The following is a 17743-nucleotide window of genomic DNA, read 5'->3' as shown; positions in this document are numbered from 1 at the left end:
GCCATTTAAGAAGAGGCGCAGATGGACGTCTGTTTACTGACGGAAAAAGGTTTTTAAAGTTTTGTAAAAGTTTGGCGGGAAATGAGTAATTGCGAATTGTTTTGGCGCGAATGGAATTCAAATGTCGTTAGGTGAACAGCAGCTTGTCCGTCTAAAAAATATAATGCCATTTTTTGCCATTTCAAGTAGGTAATTTCACTGAGCAAGTAATCACTATACGTTTTTAAGTACCTACATAAAAAATGTGTGACAGCTAGGTAGTACATAATTTACATAAGGAATTGTTCCTATATCAAAAATTTTCACCAAAAATTTTTAGTGAAAGTCGCCTACTTTAGATAACAGGCGAAAACTGAACCACGTTCGGTTTTGAACCATTTTTGATGACATTTGGATACTTAGATTTGGATACCTACACCAAAAAAGGTACTCTGTGCCTACACCTACTTATGCCGTCGGAAAAGGCTTGACAGTATTTGCTAATACCTATACCTTATTTAATAAAAAATATTCAATCGGAATCATTTCAGCGTTTTTTTAACAAAATGAAAAATCGAATAGCGGCCGAATAGGACAAGCGCCTTGGTCCGTTTAAAAACTTGCCTAGCCCTTCATTAGCATCAAAAAGAGCGGGAAAGCCGCTGTTATCGGCTTATGTAAATTCGTATAAATTATTAGTGGGCAGAGATTTGTCGGACTAATCCTAGTTACTGCGTTGTGAATACGAAATTTGGGATTAATACAGTTTGCAGTTTTTGAAGGGTGAATGAACTTTTGTTTGCCGCTTTCACTGAATGTTAAAGAGTGGTATGTAGAAAATGTTCAGAACTTAGATAGAAACTTAAATTTATCGTTTTAAAGGCTTCCAGGTAGGGGAGCGTCTTCCTTCACCCTTATGTAGTCAGTGTTCCATTAGTTGCTTCATCTTTGATAATGCGAACTGCTAAGGAATGGAATGGGCTCTCATCATCGTCTGAGTTTTCAGATAAATACAACCTGGGGTTCTTCAAGGCTGAACAGGCTGTAACTGAACCAGTGAGATACACCTCTTTGGCCTCATCTGCACTTTTCACCCAGTGATGTAAAAAAAAACACTTAATCATTCCGCTACATCTGAGATGCTATGGTTTACAAGGTTTACTAACATGCCTATGTATTTTGCCTATTGTAATTTGGAAGTACATACTCTAAAAACATTACCTCGTACAGTCACCGGCATTAATATCTGCCACAGCGGAGCGTGCAAAAATATCTGACACGTCCTTCCGGCCCTAGAAATAGAGTCATATCAGATATTTATGCACGCTTGTTGTGTCAGATATTGGTGCTGGTGACTGTACAAAGTCGGTCTTGGAAATAAAATAATAAAACACATTTCTCTTTTAAAATATGTATTTTTTATAACAAAATGTTACATGTTAACTTAAAACAGCACATATTATTAATATCAGCGCCGGCCTTAACTCCTTTTAGACTTTTCAGAGTAGAGAAAAACATGTCTATGAATACTACTTCTACTAGATGATAATTTCCAAAAAAAATAACGGTAAACTGATACTTACTCCCATAAAAATCTGACCTAGGTACCAATTATATGAATTAATTAATTTAATGATTTTAGTATCGGTTAATTTCAGTATTTAATCGAGGTAGTCTTAGAAAAAATATGTAGGTGCCTTTTACATAAATCGTAATTAGGTTTCAAAATCGAGTGCCATAAGGCACATAAGGCAAAAGCTAGTAATATTGTATAAAATACTACATTGTTTTCGCATTTGTTGTTTTCGCCACCTAACAACGCCTAAAACAGTAATTCAACTTAGGACCTAATCACCCCCAAAAGGTTAAACCATATTCGTAAGAAGTCAATAAGACACCATCGTACATAACAGACAGAAAGGGACGGAAAAATTGCACTGCATTAGTTCAAAGAGCTAAATGACAACTTTCTACGATCTTCAGGAGTAGGTCAATTTTAGTAGTTAGGTAGGTACTAAACTTACTTTTTCTGGAAATATACAAGGAACCGCTAGGCTATAGCAACCGTGGTGGCCTAGATTGCAATCGCTCTATCCCAAGGCCGGCGCTGGTTCATCAATAACATGTTACATTTAGCAACAGTAGAGGATGGTCAGTTGTAAAGCTCAAAATTTACAGACGACTCTATTACTAAGGTAATAAGAAGGTGTCTAGGCTTTCCTGAGCTCCACCACCGCATCACAACTTTTGCTGCTAACTGTACAACAAAACAATTTACAACACAAGCGTGGATTGTTGCCAGATCTTAAAAAATAATACGTTCTAGTAAGCAGCTGTACTACCTTGTCATAAATACAATTTTACACATTCTTAATTACTTACAGTCAAAGGTAAAATGTATTAATCCAATAGGAGATGTTCCGGCTATAGTGAGAACTGCATTTGTCTGTAGTCAATGCCAATAGTCGGGTCTTTATCAGACAGGACGAATCAGTCGTGTGATAGAAAGAGATGGAATAAATGTTATTATTTGTTTACAGAACGGTTTTCACCCTTAGCGATTTGAGATCCCAACTGCAAAAAATACTGTTTTCTCATGCAGCTTATAATATTGAAACGAAATGGCTATATTTTCTTAGCGGCCGCTGGTGCTGACTGAATGTGGTAGAGACATCGGCTCAACGACGTACAGTTAAAGAAAAATGCTGTATTCAATCTAAAACAACTATCAAAGTGTTCTTATAATCTGGCACTTCACTTGGCATTGCAAGTTGCGTTATTAGCGATATATTGGCTCTCTTTCGATTCGAAAAATATGTCGGCAAATACGCCAAAGATGAATCTGCTTTGCATCGAGATAATTTAAACAATTCTTTTATTCCAAGCTCTCTCATTGATTCAATTCGGTGTTGGTTCTCCGGGAGCACCAATCAGGAACCAGCGAGTGCGAGCTTTGACAGCCATGTTGCGTACCAGTCGCTTCTTGTCGTCCAGAGATGGCGCTAAATCGAATAGCACGTCTTGCTTGTACGGTAGTACCAACTGCGTAGGGTAGGTGTTCGCTATGTCGAATAGACATTGGAGGCTATTTATTCTGACATCCTGTAAAATAAATGAGTGTTTTACAACATTACATAAATCTATTTGTGTTTATGGAAGCGATTACCCGATAAATTGATAGTGGTAGCGCTAAGGCTGCGTTTCTACCAGAGAGGATGCGTTGCGAGTGCTAGATATGAAACAATAGAAACGCATCATTTACCTTTCCTCGCTCCGCTGAGCTATTTCCGCTAGAGAGCTGTGCATAGGATAGATAAATGAAGCGTTTCTGGGCATTTTCACAATAAAGTGTACCTTTGAACATGAAACTACCGTGAGACTCACTCATAATTAATGATATTGTAACGGATAAAACACGTCTTAAACCGAGTTTAGCTCGACACGTTTCGGGCTATTTCGTACCCTTCTTCTCAGGAGCACGCGACTCGGCGGCTGCCGCAACACGCACACTACGCGCGCGTGTACCTTTTTTTAAATTTTGGAAAAATATTGTTTTTCCTACTCAGAATCAAGAGCACAATCGATTCAGATAGTTTACCTAAAAAAATGTCCAAAAAAAATGACAGTTTTGTGATGTTTTTCATACAATGAAAAAGTTAAATACATTTTGAAAGACAACGTACACTTTTTTATGAAAACGCCCTTCTATTGGTTCATTAAAAATACATTCCTCGCAACGCATCCACGCACATCTCTGGTGGAAACACAGCCTAAAAAAGTGAGTATTAACGCATTCACTGCCACCTGACTTCCACAGGTGCCACCGACGCACATGTGCGTTCAAGATTTATGAATAATTATGACAACGGCACTGGGTGAAGTTCCGAAAACGCATATATGCGTCGGTGGCAGTGAATGCGTTAATTCTATTTGAAGTTGAATAGCAACGTAGTAACAATGAAAAATTAGCAAATTTTGGTTTCGGTTCTAAATTCGCCATTTTTTTTTGCCCACAGAAACCGAAACCGAATATTCGCTCGAAATTTATTTTCTTCATATTATATAGTTTTGTGATGAAATCGCACCCTTAGTGTAGGTATGTTGAACTTACCATAGACTTAACGTATTTAGTCAAGACTAACAATCGAGGCAAAATAGTCTGAGTACTGTCTGCAATAACCATGTGTTTCGTTTTAACGAAGTGCGACAAAACATCAGTCATGACTAACAACAAATCTTTATTGTCGAATAATAACGAATCTATTACTAGAGGCGCCACCTGAAAACAAAAGCAAACAAAAATATGGTATTTATTTGACAATTCCTCAAACTGCCATATCCCACTAATTATAAGTGGGGAAGTTTGTAAAGTCTGTTTGTTTGTTTGTTACCTCACCACGTCTAAACCACTGAACCAATTTAGATGAAATTCGCTATACAGATAGTTTGAGTCTCGGAGAAGGACTGAAGGACATAGGACAGTTTTTATCCCGGAAAATAGCATAGGTCCCGCGGGATAGCGATAAACGAAATCTACAGAGACGGAGTCGCGGGCCACGGGCTATTCCTATATTATTAGTATGAAAATATAGATATACAGCCAATGTTTCGCAAAGAAAACAATAATTTGGTCGAAAATTAAATTAAGACTGTTTTTTTTGTAATACCTATCTATACAACCTGTCTCTTTCTAAAACTCCTCTATGCAGTATAGGAAGGAGTACTTGGGCGACCGAGCTTCGCTCGGGCTAAAACTCGATAATAAGCGTTTACCCAGAGATAAGACCAAGCTAGATCGATTTTTCATTCCCGAAAACCCCCACATATATAGAAAACATCCATATATATATAATATACACAAGAATTGCTCGTTTAAAGGTATTAGATAAGGCGAGCATAGCTAGAAGTCAATTAAATGGCATATTTACCTTCTTAATTTCATTATTAAGTACACTTTTAGGCGCCCTCTCAAGAATATACGCCCAGCTAAGTAGAACACTCTCTTTTGTCTGACATGACACTGCCAGCTTTTCTGTGAGCACCGAGAAATTCTGGAACATTCTCTGCCTGTACAACAAGCTGATTCTGCAGTGATATTTGGCATTCAGATGGTCTGGGAAGTCTGTCATGATGAGATGGATGGCTTTAGCACCCAGTTTGGTATAATTAGGGTGCGATAACACAGCTATTATCTGGAATTTCAAGGAAAGTAAACATTAGGCACATTTATTTCGGAATGTAGACCATGACTTTAGAGATGCATGCATATATAGCCCATTTTATCTGTTATTGCATATTTTAACTAAAAAAATGGTGACAATGCATATTTTAGCCATATTTGCAACGATCCTGGGTATATACGATAATTAATTATTAACTGCCAGAAATAATAAGTGCTACTGCCTAGTTACGTCAGTGGATTTGGAATGGACTTTTTCTGCTTATAAAAATATTTTGTGTTATTGAATGTATAATTTTTCTACCAAAAATTTGAAAAGTATCTCATCATTGAAAACCAAAGAATATTTTTTTTTTAAATACCTAATTGTTTGCTGTCCGTACCTTACAAATTGTTTCTGATAGAAAAAAAAACTAATATTTATCCAATATTGCATTATAATCCAGACTCTAGTGACTACATTCAATGAACTTTTGATATTTCGACATATCTACCAGAGCGTCATAATCAAGGTCAAACTGAAGAATATGTGGTCTACATTCCGTAACAAATACGTCTAGCAGTTATGCATAAACGTACGTCAAGTTGAACTGGAATATAATAAAAGTATGAATAAGTTACCTTTTGCAACCAAAAATGGAACATGTCACTTCCCCTCAGCACCAAAGCTTTAGCTATCCATCCATACAGCATAATCACCTTCGGGCATAACTGTTCGTCATCCCTATTGCAAGACGAAAGATGGTTCTTCAATACTTCATACAATGCATCAAACTTATCACCAAAAGGTGCTTTATTCAAGAAATGAGCCACAAGACCACAAGCTTTATTCCTTATTTCATCATTATCACTCAGCAGAGCCCATTGTAAACTCAAAGACATAATATCAGGAAAGTTTGGTTCGTAAACGGTTTCATGTAACGAGTTGTATAAGCATTCTAAGACGACGAAATAGGACTCTTCCGTTTTAGATTTTTCTAGAACAAATTGCATGTGCTTTGAAAGGACTATTTGCTGTTTTTCAGCCGGCAAACTGCTCATAGTATTGGATATTAACGCAAAACCGTGCGTGAGGGATTCTTTGGTAGTTGATGACAATTCCTTTAATAGCCACGTTAATATGGAGTTTATAAGTCCGTAATCACTTTCAATCTGAGTCACCTTTTGAACTGTGTACAAACTCGCATTTGACATAGACTCGCTAAGCGCTTCGACTACTTTAGATGCGTCTTGATCATCCGAAGTTATTACTTTCAACATTTCCTCAATAATTACTTTCGTGAAGTCATCAATGCTAGCCAAATTAGATAGTAAGTTCAGACGTTTTTGCAATGCATCTTTATCTCTGGTCAAATTGTCTAAATCACATTTACCTTTAACAACATAGCTCATGATTAACTCTGGATATTTTCTAGCAATTGCATGCACTGCTTCAACACTCACACTTAGCACATCATTCTCTTGACTGTGCTGTATATTATGTATTAAAACTTCAACAAAAGGCAACACAAGCTCAGACTGCAACACGCTTTTCACTCTAATCAGGGTTTTAAAGCCTGCTATTTGGTATTCTTTAGACGGTTGGCTCACAGCAGTCAAACACAGTTGGGGTATTTCTATGATTTGTTTTTCAATTTGTTCCGTTACCTCCCAATGTTTAGTGATGTCATTCAGATCGCCTAAAAAGTCTAGTGTAGCAATTTGTAATTTCGGAGACGGATTGAGTTCATAATAAGCTAATGCGGCTGGGATCATGGCTTTAGTGACAATGACACAGGATTCATTTGAAGCATTTGCAGTTGTCAGCAATACTTTTGTAGCTTGGACAAGCTGAGCCACTGTCGTTGACTCCGCTATTGCGGTCTGCATGGATATTAGTATGCCTTTGATGAAATTCTCAAACACTTGATCTGTATTGGCAGAGGTGGCCAATTTTGCAATTAGTGTTGATAGAGCTTCATGCGCTGACATTTTGAGTTCGTCATCTGTTTTGTGAGATATTTCCCTGTTCAAAGAAGACCATAGCGCTTTCAGAAAGGGTCCATATGCTTCTGCTTTGAATGTCCTACAGCTCAGAGCCTGTAAAAAATCGTCGTCAGGTTACAGTACTAGATAACACAAATTATTAAGTTACATCGACAATGTTCGTCAGCGCAGACAGGGTTTTACACAATACTGAATTAAAAATCGAATGTAAGCATTAAAGAATTTGTTGCGTTGTGTATACAACAGAACATAACAGATATTGTGTAGAATATGCATTATGCAATGCTAGTGTTGTGAAAAATGCTCATTTTGAGCTCTTCTTATTTATTATTAGAATCGTTATTTCTTATTTTCACAGTAGCGGAAAACCCAATCAACCCAGACACAGTGACGATGGAGCTCCGCGTCTTGTGTAGTTTTGGCCCTTTGGGCCGATGCAAACTTAACATTACTTAAAATAGGGAAAAACGCGATTGTGAAAATAAGATTCAGTAAAAAGGCATATGTATTGGGAAAAAAAGCATTAGGAAATAATGATTCTGGTAAATTAATAAAACGGGCTTGTTTTGGTTTGTTAGGGTAAACACCAGAACAGCCTGTATAATTCTAAATACAGTCAACAGCACATCATGGTATTTAAAACCGACCAATTTCTTCTTCAGATTTAATCTCCGAACAAGGGACGTACGAGGGGCGTTCAATATAAAAGTGAGAATGAGATTCAAACTCTTTCAATATTAGGAAATTAAATACTGGCCGGCAAAGCTACTATCTAGCTGATTGCTATGAAAAAAAAAAACTGTCTTTTGTTTAAACAAATACGGTAATTTCTTTGCAATGCTATTGAGTACATCACAGAGTACTTTATACATATACTGAAAGAGTACATTGCGAAAATGGAGAAAATTGAACTGCGCGCCGTTATCAAATACTTGTGTTTGAAATTTTTTTCTACGGACCAACTCAATTTAGATTTGCGGGACACTTTAGGGTCTAATGCTCCTCCGTATTCGACAGTCGCACGTTGGTGCACCGAATTTAGACGTGGAAGAACATCGACCACGGACGACCCCCGCTCCGGACGCCCTACTACAGCAGTAACTAAAGAAATTGTGAAAAAAGTCAAAAACTTAGTTTTGGCGGATTGTCGTGTCACGGTTTGTTTTATTGCTGAAAAATGTTAAGATTTCAACGGGGAGCGTGCATAATATTTTACATGAACGCTGGGTATGAAAAAGGTATCTGCCCGTTGGGTACCACACGCAAAAACAAACTAGAATCGAGATTTGTCAAGAAGCTTTGGACCTGATACAGCAAGACCGGGAACTTTTTTTGGCGCGATTTATAACAATGGACGAAACATGGCTCCATCATTACGACCCTGAAATGAAACTGCAGTCTATGACATGGAAAAGGCCATCATGTCCAACTCCGAAGAAATTCAAGGTGGGCCCATCTGCCAGTAAGGTCATGGGCTCTGTTTTTTGGGATGGTAAATGGGTAGTAATGATTGAGTATCTCGAGCATGGAGCCACTATTACGGACACTTTATATGCCAAACAAGTAGCAACATTGCGCAATGAGATCCGCGAAAAACGTTGAGGTAAACTCTCGAAAGTTGTGCTGTTCCACCACGACAATCAAGCAACAACCGGCACACAAGCAAGTCCGCCGTTGCAATGGCTGCAATTCGTGATGCTGGGTTCGATATCTTTAAGCATCCTCCGTATTCACCAGATCTCGCCCCCAGTGAATTCTACCTATTTCCGAGATTGAAAGAATACCTGAGAGGCCAGAAATTTGAAGACGACGACGCGGTAGTCGCTGCAGTACAAGATTTTTTAAGTACTCAAGATGGGACCTTTTTTAAAAATGGAATTTAGAAAAAAGAGTATTATGCTAAAAGGTGACTATGTCGAAAAATAAAATTCAATTTAATAAAAGTTGTTTATAACGTTAAAGATTTCCTATAAGTTCAAATGGTCAAAACATAGATTACGTAGACAAATACATATACCTGGATAAACAGGTATCTTTCAGTACAACAAATAATATAGAAGAAGTGGAAAGAAGATGTAAAATAGCTTGGAATAAATTCTGGTCCTTAAAGGAGATTATACATTAAATATTAAAAAAACTGTACTTGATACCTGTCTTCTGCCTACCTTATTGTATGGTTGTCAGACATGGGCTTACACACATAAAGTTAAAGAAAAAATAGAGACAACACAGAGATCAATGGAAAGAAGTATACTAAAAATCAGGAAAATATATAAAATAAGGTCAGAAATTATAAGGAAAAAAACGAAACTAACTGATGCCTTAACACAGGCTTTAAAAGTGAAATGGCAATGGGCTGGTCATATTTCGAGATTCCAAGACAATAGATGGACCATAAAAGCAACGAGTTGGAAGGGGCCATTAGGAAAAAGAAATGTCGGCAGACCAACAAAACGGTGGGCTGATGATATTGTTGAAAAAGCGGGGCGTGACTGGATGACCCTCGCCAGAAATAGAGAATTGTGGAAAGAGAAAGAGGAGGCCTTCACCCAAACGGGATCCGCATCACAGAAAGATAACTAACCCTACTAACATTAGATTAATAAGTAAAAAGTAATAACACAACTACTAATAGTACTTGAATTGTAAAATGTTTGATGTGGAAATAAAAAGGCTTATTATTATTATTATTATAACATACTCATTCTCACTTTTTATTGAACGCCCCTCCATCCATTGGGGAAAATTGTCAGTTTGTGGTAACTTGATGTGCTGTTACTTGTACTTACCGCGAGCTTACTAGGGGGCGCTAGGGTAATGGTTGCACACAGGCGCTACATGGGCTAGAGACGCCTCTGCTTACCAGTAAAAACAAACAAACTAACCAGTAACTTCAAAGAATCCATCTTAGCTGTGCGCAGGGTTGAATCCAATTTATCAATCAATAGAATCAAGCATTGCTCTCCAAACTCGGGTATAGCACACAGACAAGGACCCAGCTCATCCGCTAAATCTTGCCTGGACACCGCTTGAGGATCATCAGGTGAAGGATGAAAATCTATAGGGTAGTAGCATGATATCACTTCAAACATTCCATCAACTAAATGACCTAGTGGTATGTGCCTTAAGAATGTTGGTATGAATTCAAATAAGAATAACAAGTTTCGTGGGTCTCTTTCACCATCCATTGCTGATATGAAGCCATAGGCAAAATTTGGTCCCATTGATTTCATATCTGAAACATAAATTATGACATACAACGCAAAGTCAGCGATGAATTTCCAGCGTCAACATCTCATAAGCTTGAAACACACAGAGAACACGCGCGAGAAATAAGCGTGACGCGGTACTTCGTGTGCTCTCTTTTACCGTAGCTCAAATACTACAACCGGCACTGCCTACGCGCCACGCGCACCGCTCCGCCACCGGCATCAGTGTGTTTCTAGCTATAATGCGCACGCTGCGTCATTATTAAATTTTTTAAAAAAACTCAAGCGCAGACTATGAGCAAACAACACACTGAATCAAATGTGTAGGCAACACTATGGCCATGGACAAGCCACCAATGTCTTTGCGGCAATAGGTAAGTATGTATTGTCGGTGTACCCTTTCCGGCCGGTTTGATACAATTGTGCGTGAATCATCTTTTCACAATCCACAATTAATTGACATTTTAGAAGAAAATTCGGAAAAACAGTGTCTCGGCCGGAAAGGGTTAAAAAAATCATACAAAGTTATGGAATGATACAACATTACTCATATAATTATTATTATTATTTGATTATTACTGTAGCAGTTTTTTTTATTGAAACATATTCATAGTTGCACTTATATTTTTGGGATTGTGTAGACTATTTTTAAAATTGTTTATTAAAGTTGCAGTTATAACAAGTGCAAGGAGTGAATTGCAGTAGTTAGCAAAGCTGTAGGGCGAGAAATATTAAATGACACTGGTTTTAAACTTAAATAATAGTATGTAGCAACCATCTTGGGTTATTTTACATTAGTTATAAACTTTACAATAAATATTTTCCACTATTACATAATAATTCTCTTGGACAAAAGATATCATTGTTTATTACTTACGTTCAACATCTTTCTCCAGTAATTTCTTTATAATCAAGTAGATATTCAGCCTATCCTGTCTAACTTGCGACTGGCATGGCACTTCTCTGAACAATGCTCTCAAAAACTCGCCACTTTTCTGCATATCATAGTTCTCCATCTCAAATATAGCTAAATATCCTTCTAGAACTGGTGGTATGACCCTATGATAATCTCTTAAGCGGTCAGTGTAAAAATTTGATATGAACCTCACTTGCATTTGTGTTAAGTAATCTTTTGGTAATTCCTTTAATACTTTGGTGAAGAAACGCATGCCTTTTTCCCGATATTCTACCTCTTTGCTTGTGAGCACACCGGCCATGTTTTGTACCAGGCACATTATGTCTATTTTTGCAGATACAATGTCTGAAAAAGAATGATTTATTTAAAATTGTTTTAGACTAGGTAGGGTCAAGAATTAGGAGCTTAGGAGACAAAAACAATCGTCACATCATTGTTTAACGGCCAAATATAATCTAATAAATAACAAATATAAAATAACAAAGATAAAAAAAGACGACAATGAAATCGTACGTCTCTAGGATTTTTGTAATCATAACCTTAAAGATTGCCTGAATAGTATCAACAAAATATTACTTACCCGCAACAATGCACGTTGTACTCTCGAATATTTCGTCACCCTTAATAATTTCGTCAGAAAGTTCAGGAGTTTGCCACACAGATACCATTTTAATAGAATTTACAAATGAACTTGTAACAAATTTAACAGAACTAAAAACCAGATTGATTTTAAGAAATACAGTATACCCTGTATGCAGTAACTATGGTTTACACGTAGTATAAATTTGCCAGATGTGTTAATTTTACATATTTTCGATTATTTATGAGCAAATATAATATTATTACATTGAAACACAAATTCAAGGTTTAAATTTTAACTTCAACTTCAACTTTTTTGTTAAGTGGCAATCGGTCGCTTTTGGTTAGCGTCCATTACTGCCAATGACACCTGACAGCAGCAAAGTGTATATTGTGTCAGACCGGTTGAATAAGATATCTAAACGGGAGTTGTCGAAGCGAGTTTGTTGCGTACCTGCAATAGACATACACAAAACATAGGGACAGCACAAAACATAGAAGACAGTACAAAACATTTAGACATTACAGATCGGATCAAAGGGAGAGACAAAAGCGAAAAAGCACCTAAAGTTTTATTTTTTCTTTAGTTATATATTTAATTAGGAGGTTAAGGATTTTTTTGTTAGAGGAGGCATGGAGTAGGAGGGTTTTAAGGTTGGTGGGTTTAGGAATACAAGGCGGGAGGATGTTGTATAGGGAAGTAGTTCTCATCGGGCAGTTTAAAAGGATATGATCTGCAGTACCCTCCTCCAGGCCGCATGAACAGAGGGGGGATTGGACAATGCCCCATCTATACAAGCGGGATGGAGAACAAGTATGTCCTATACGTAGTCTGCAGATGACTGAGGTGGTCTGTTTGTTCGCTTGGCGAAACCGGTAAAACCAAGGCTTGGGGGGAATGTTTGGCTGGATATCCCCGTAATGGCGGCCTTTGACCAATAAAGAGCTCTCATAATGACGGAGCCACGTAGAGGAAAGATCGGATTTGGCGGCAGAGAAGAGGTCATAGAAGTAGCAGTGGGGTGGTCCAAACTGCCGATTTCCACGGCCTCTTTAGCATGGGCGTCAGCGGCCTCGTTGCCTACGATCCCAGAATGACTGGGGATCCAGGATAATGAGATCTCAATGTTGCGGAGATGAGCTTCGAATAGGGTTTGCCTAATGAGTAACACTAAAGGAAAGTTAATTTTAGCAGAGAACGGGTTGGCCTTAATTGATTGTAAACCGCTAAGAGAATCCGTAAAAATTATCGATCGACTAATCCCATGGGCATTGATATACTTAACGGCTTCCAAGATAGCAACTAGCTCTCCGGTAAAGACCGACGTGCGAGGCGGGCATTTAAAGCTCAATATAACCGAGTCACTCGGGATCCAGACTGCCGAACCCACCGCCCCGCCAAGTACGAGCCTGGAGGAATCCGTGAATAATAGCGTCCAGCCTTGCCAGAAGTTTTCGATATTGCGCAAAAAGGAATTGTTCGCACCGGGTTGACTTTTTGATATTCCAAAGTCCAGGATTATGTTCGGTTGAAAAATAAGAGCATCGTAACTATGAGCGAAGAGGGGAGTCGGGAGCATGTGAAAGAGGGGTCCGGGAGGCTACTGAATTTACGGAAACTATTTATCAGGCATGGCGGATTTTTGTTAAACCAGAATCCGCTGTCAGTAATTAAACGCGATAGTTCTTGAAGCTTAGGTAAAAGGGGGTGGTCGTCCAGAAGGGAAAGTCTAAGGAAGAAACGGTCAGCCAGATACTGCCGTCGGAGGAAAAGGGGGGGTCAGATGCTTCTACTTGCAGGGCATTGGTCGGGGAGGATTTCATGGCCCCCAGGATCACCCGGAGGGATTGGAACTGGATTTTATCTAGTTTACCTAAGGCCACCTTGCTGCAAGGTTCTAAAGCAAAAGAGCCATAATCAAGGACGCTGCGCACTATCGCATTGTACAGGAGTTTCTGGGAGAAGGGGTGAGCACCCCACCACACACCCGAAAGACAACGTAAAATGTTGATGCTCGATTGGCATTTTTTAACTGTCAAATCAATATGGGGGCAACCGGAAAGACGAGAGTCAAGCGTAACGCCTAAAAACTTAACTTGTTTACTAACAGGGATCAGTTGATTATTGAAAGCGACTTCCACAGGGGAGAACGATCTTTTTCTGGTAAAGGGGACCACGCTACATTTGGGAACTGAAAGGGAAAGACCATGAACAGCAAGCCATTCTCCCAGATAGAATAGGGCTTGGTTCAAGTTACACGTAGCTACCTCGACGGAGTGGGACGATGAATACAATGCTATATCATCTGCGTATTGTAGAATGTTGCAGAACGGTGAAACAGCCTCGTCTAGGTCATGGGTGTACAAACTGTAGAGTAGGGGACTTAATACAGATCCTTGTGGGAGACCTTGCCAGATTAGTCTCGGAGTGGAATGGGAACCATTATGTCTCACCTCGATGGAACGTTCCATAAGGAAGTTACATATGAAATGCGTCAGCTTCTGCGGCAAACTCAGCTTAGATAGCTTATCTCTGAGTAAGGAGAGTATGACATTATCATATGCGGATGATATGTCCAAGAATACACCAACAAGGAACTCGTTCCTTGAAAAGGCGATTCTGATGTCGGTTGTTAAAATCGAGAGACTATCCATGGTGCCCATTCCCCTCCGAAAACCAAATTGGCTTTTGGACAGGATTTTTTTAGATTCTACGAACCACTCTAGACGCTTCTTAATCATGTGCTCCAGGATTTTGAGTAGGCAGGATGATAAAGCGATGGGACGGTGGGATGAAGGAAGGAGAGGATCTTTTCCTTGTTTATGTAAAGGGATGATAATTTGATTTTTCCAAGCCTCTGGAACGAAACCCAGATCAAAAAAATGATTTAGAAGGTCTAGGAAGTATTTTTTTGTAACCTGACCAGATTTGACAAGAAAGGCGTAAGGGATACTATCTGGACCAGGAGCAGAGTTCTTAAGGTGGTCAAGCGATGCCAGAAGTTCTGCCCAGGAAAACGGTTGGTCAAAACTGTTCTGGGGGCAATTCAGAGGATAGCGGGAAGGGAGAGAGTTAATATGAGGGACAGAAGGGGGAGATAATGTGTCGATAAATGCCGTGAGCCAAGCTGAGGAGTCGTTACTTGGCGCATCGCGGGCTATGAATGACCCTCGGAAGCGTTTTATGGCTTTCCATAGTACAGTTGAGGGAGTGCGAGGAGAGATATTTTGGCAGAAGTTTAACCATCCCGATTTCTTTTTTTTTCTGAACATACGTTTCGCCAGGGCTGCCGTCTTTTTGAATGCGAGAAAGTTATCCAGGGACATATTTCCACAATACGCTCTCTCGGCCTCGTTCCTTTGGCGAATCATGTCCGAACATTCAGAATCCCACCAAGGTGGAGAGGACCTAGCCTTATAGCGTTTTTTAGGGGAATATTTGTGTTAGCTGCAACTGTGAAGGCGTCGATTAGATTGTCATGACAAATAGGAGCATTTTCAGGTAAGACAGTGGGCATCTTGCTTACTGCTGCGTCCAAGTCCGCCGCGAACTGATCCCAATCTGCCTTGGACAAGAGGTACCTACTAGTATTTAGGGGAGAACTGGGTTGGGAAAAGGATGTAGGGAAGGATATTAAGATGGGTAGGTGGTCACTACCATAGGAGTCCTGGAGAACAGACCACGAGAGAAGGGTGCCAAATTGTGGAGAGCACAAAGAAAGATCCACGGCGCTAGGATTCAGGCCTGGAGCCGTTCTGCGCGTCGGCGAACCATCGTTGAGAAGACAGATGTTTTTGTCCTCCATCAGGTCAACGAGATCACAGGCTAAAGCGTCGTAATCGGCACTACCCCACATGAGATGGTGACAGTTAAAGTCACCTAAGATGAGGAACGGGCCCGGGAGGGCAGAAAATATGTGCTCGAGGTCTGATATATTAATAGAGTGAGGATCATGAATATAGATCGAAAGAACGGAAAAGTCCATAATCTTGGCGGCGACGGCATTAATACCACGAGCGATAGGGGGAAGAGTTATACGAGTATACGTAATAGAAGATTTAATGAGAAGAGCGGCTCCTGCGTAGCCGTCATCTCTGTCATGTCGGAGGCACGAGAAGCCAGGCACCCGAAACCGGGATCCTGGAATCAACCAGGTCTCCGATATGGCAAAGACAGCAGGGTCATACGAGGATACCATTTGCAGAATTTCGTGTTTCTTAGGGCGGAGACTGTGACTGTTCCACTGGATGAGATGGAATTTTGACAACTGAAAGAAACTGGGAAAGTTTATTGGCGACGTTGGGCGGTAGTGGGAATTCATCCATTTTGCTGAACATATTGATCAACAAGGATAGCAACATATCCAGCAGGTTATCGTTGTGTGGGGAATGACAGGAGGGTGAGAGCGGGGAGTTAGGGGACTGGAGCGCAGCACCAGTCCTCGGAGGCGGAGGGTTCCGATCACTAATTAAGGCGTTGTGCGCGGCGCGGTCATATCCTTGTGTTAGGGGGCGACGTGGGGACCTTGGGATGAAAACGGTTTTCCTATAGCTTTGGGACTGACTGAAGGTGGGGGGGAGGGAGGAGTTGTTTTGCGATTGAGACAAAATATGGTCTGTTTGGGAAGGGGGAGCATCTGAGCCGCATCAGCGTACGTTCTCTTCACGGGGGGAACCTCTCGCATGCCTGAGAGTAAGAAATATTGTCTTCAGACATTGTATCCTTAATAGCCTGTTGGCGAGTGTGTTCTGGGCAGGTCTTGTTAGTAGCGAAGTGCCTGCCTGAGCAGAACAAGCAAAACGCTAAGTCTTCCTGCACAACACATGTCTTCCCTGTATGTTCTTGACCGCATTTGAAACACTTTGGTTTTGATCGGCACTGCTCTGATATGTGTCCGAATTTGCAGCAACTGTGGCACTGTATTGTGGGCAAACGGTACTTTTCAACCACCAAAGATGTGTAGCAGCAGAAAATTCTGGACGGAAGAACTTGGCCGCTGAAAGTAACTACAACAGTTCCTGTAGGGATCCATTCAACTCCATCAGGTTTGTGGACTTTGCGGTTTAGTCGTCTGGCTTTGAGGATTACCCCACAGCCAGAAGGAAGCTCTACTTCACTGACGAATGCATCCAGAGCAAGGTCCGTTGGCACTCCTCTGACAATACCCATGCGAGTGACATTAAATGTTGGTATGGTTGCTTCAAAGTTTTTAGACGCAAGTAAAGGGTCCACTAAGAAGGCATTTGCTGCCTCTGCCGTGTTAAACTCAACACTAATGCGGTTTCTACCTACTTTTTTTATACCGTCTCGCGTTATATTCTGTACACGAGAGTTAACCATCACTTGGCCAAACTTAATGGGGTTTAGGGTGGTACCGGAGGAGGGATCGGATTCAGGTTTGGAAACATGGACTAGGAAAGGTCCTCCGTCGTTGGAAGTGTATTTTCGTCCATTTTTATAATCCGGGTGTTCATAAAGATGAGCTATGGAGTCGGAAGGAGCCCTGCCCCCAACTTAGAGGGAGGTTGGGATCCACCCTGCACCGTAGCCCTCCTTTTTGTCCCCAGTAAGGATATCTCGGCTTCCATCGGCCCCTCCGATTGACTGTCTTGCGACAAATCCACCGGTGGGCCGGCGGAAACCGGGTCCCCAACAACTGAGGTTATGTCTGGAGGTTTTGGCGGGAAATGAGACATAGCGGGGTTAACAGCGTACAAGAATTGGTTAAAACACTTACTGAGCGCCGATTCCGATGGGTAACACAAAAAACACGAAAAAAAATAGCACTAGGCCACAAAATTTCGCAGGTCCGACACAAACACGTGCTGACACCAAGGAAGTCAAGCGGTCAGTCTCGTTTAAATTTTAGGTTTAGGTTATAATATTTTTTTAAT

The 17743-nt window shown here is 40.3% G+C and overlaps 1 protein-coding gene across 1 annotated transcript; it reads right to left on the bottom strand.

The window, feature by feature from the left end:
- Positions 1 to 1854: 1854 nt before the first annotated feature.
- On the bottom strand, positions 1855 to 17698 carry LOC141436051 (MMS19 nucleotide excision repair protein-like; the record flags this gene model as incomplete). Its single annotated transcript, XM_074098891.1, is given in 8 exon segments — positions 1855 to 3081; positions 4091 to 4258; positions 4908 to 5171; positions 5780 to 7237; positions 10030 to 10379; positions 11231 to 11614; positions 11850 to 12302; positions 17587 to 17698. Coding segments are annotated over 7 exon segments (2916 nt in total). The 5' UTR covers positions 11938 to 12302; positions 17587 to 17698.
- Between the last annotated feature and the right edge of the window lie 45 nt (positions 17699 to 17743).

The sequence above is a fragment of the Choristoneura fumiferana genome, chromosome 16 (genome assembly GCF_025370935.1).
Source record: "Choristoneura fumiferana chromosome 16, NRCan_CFum_1, whole genome shotgun sequence".
In the NCBI taxonomy this organism is placed as follows: Eukaryota; Metazoa; Arthropoda; class Insecta; order Lepidoptera; family Tortricidae; genus Choristoneura; species Choristoneura fumiferana.
Note: the sequence above shows the minus strand (reverse complement) of the source record. Positions and strands in the feature narration are given on the sequence as shown.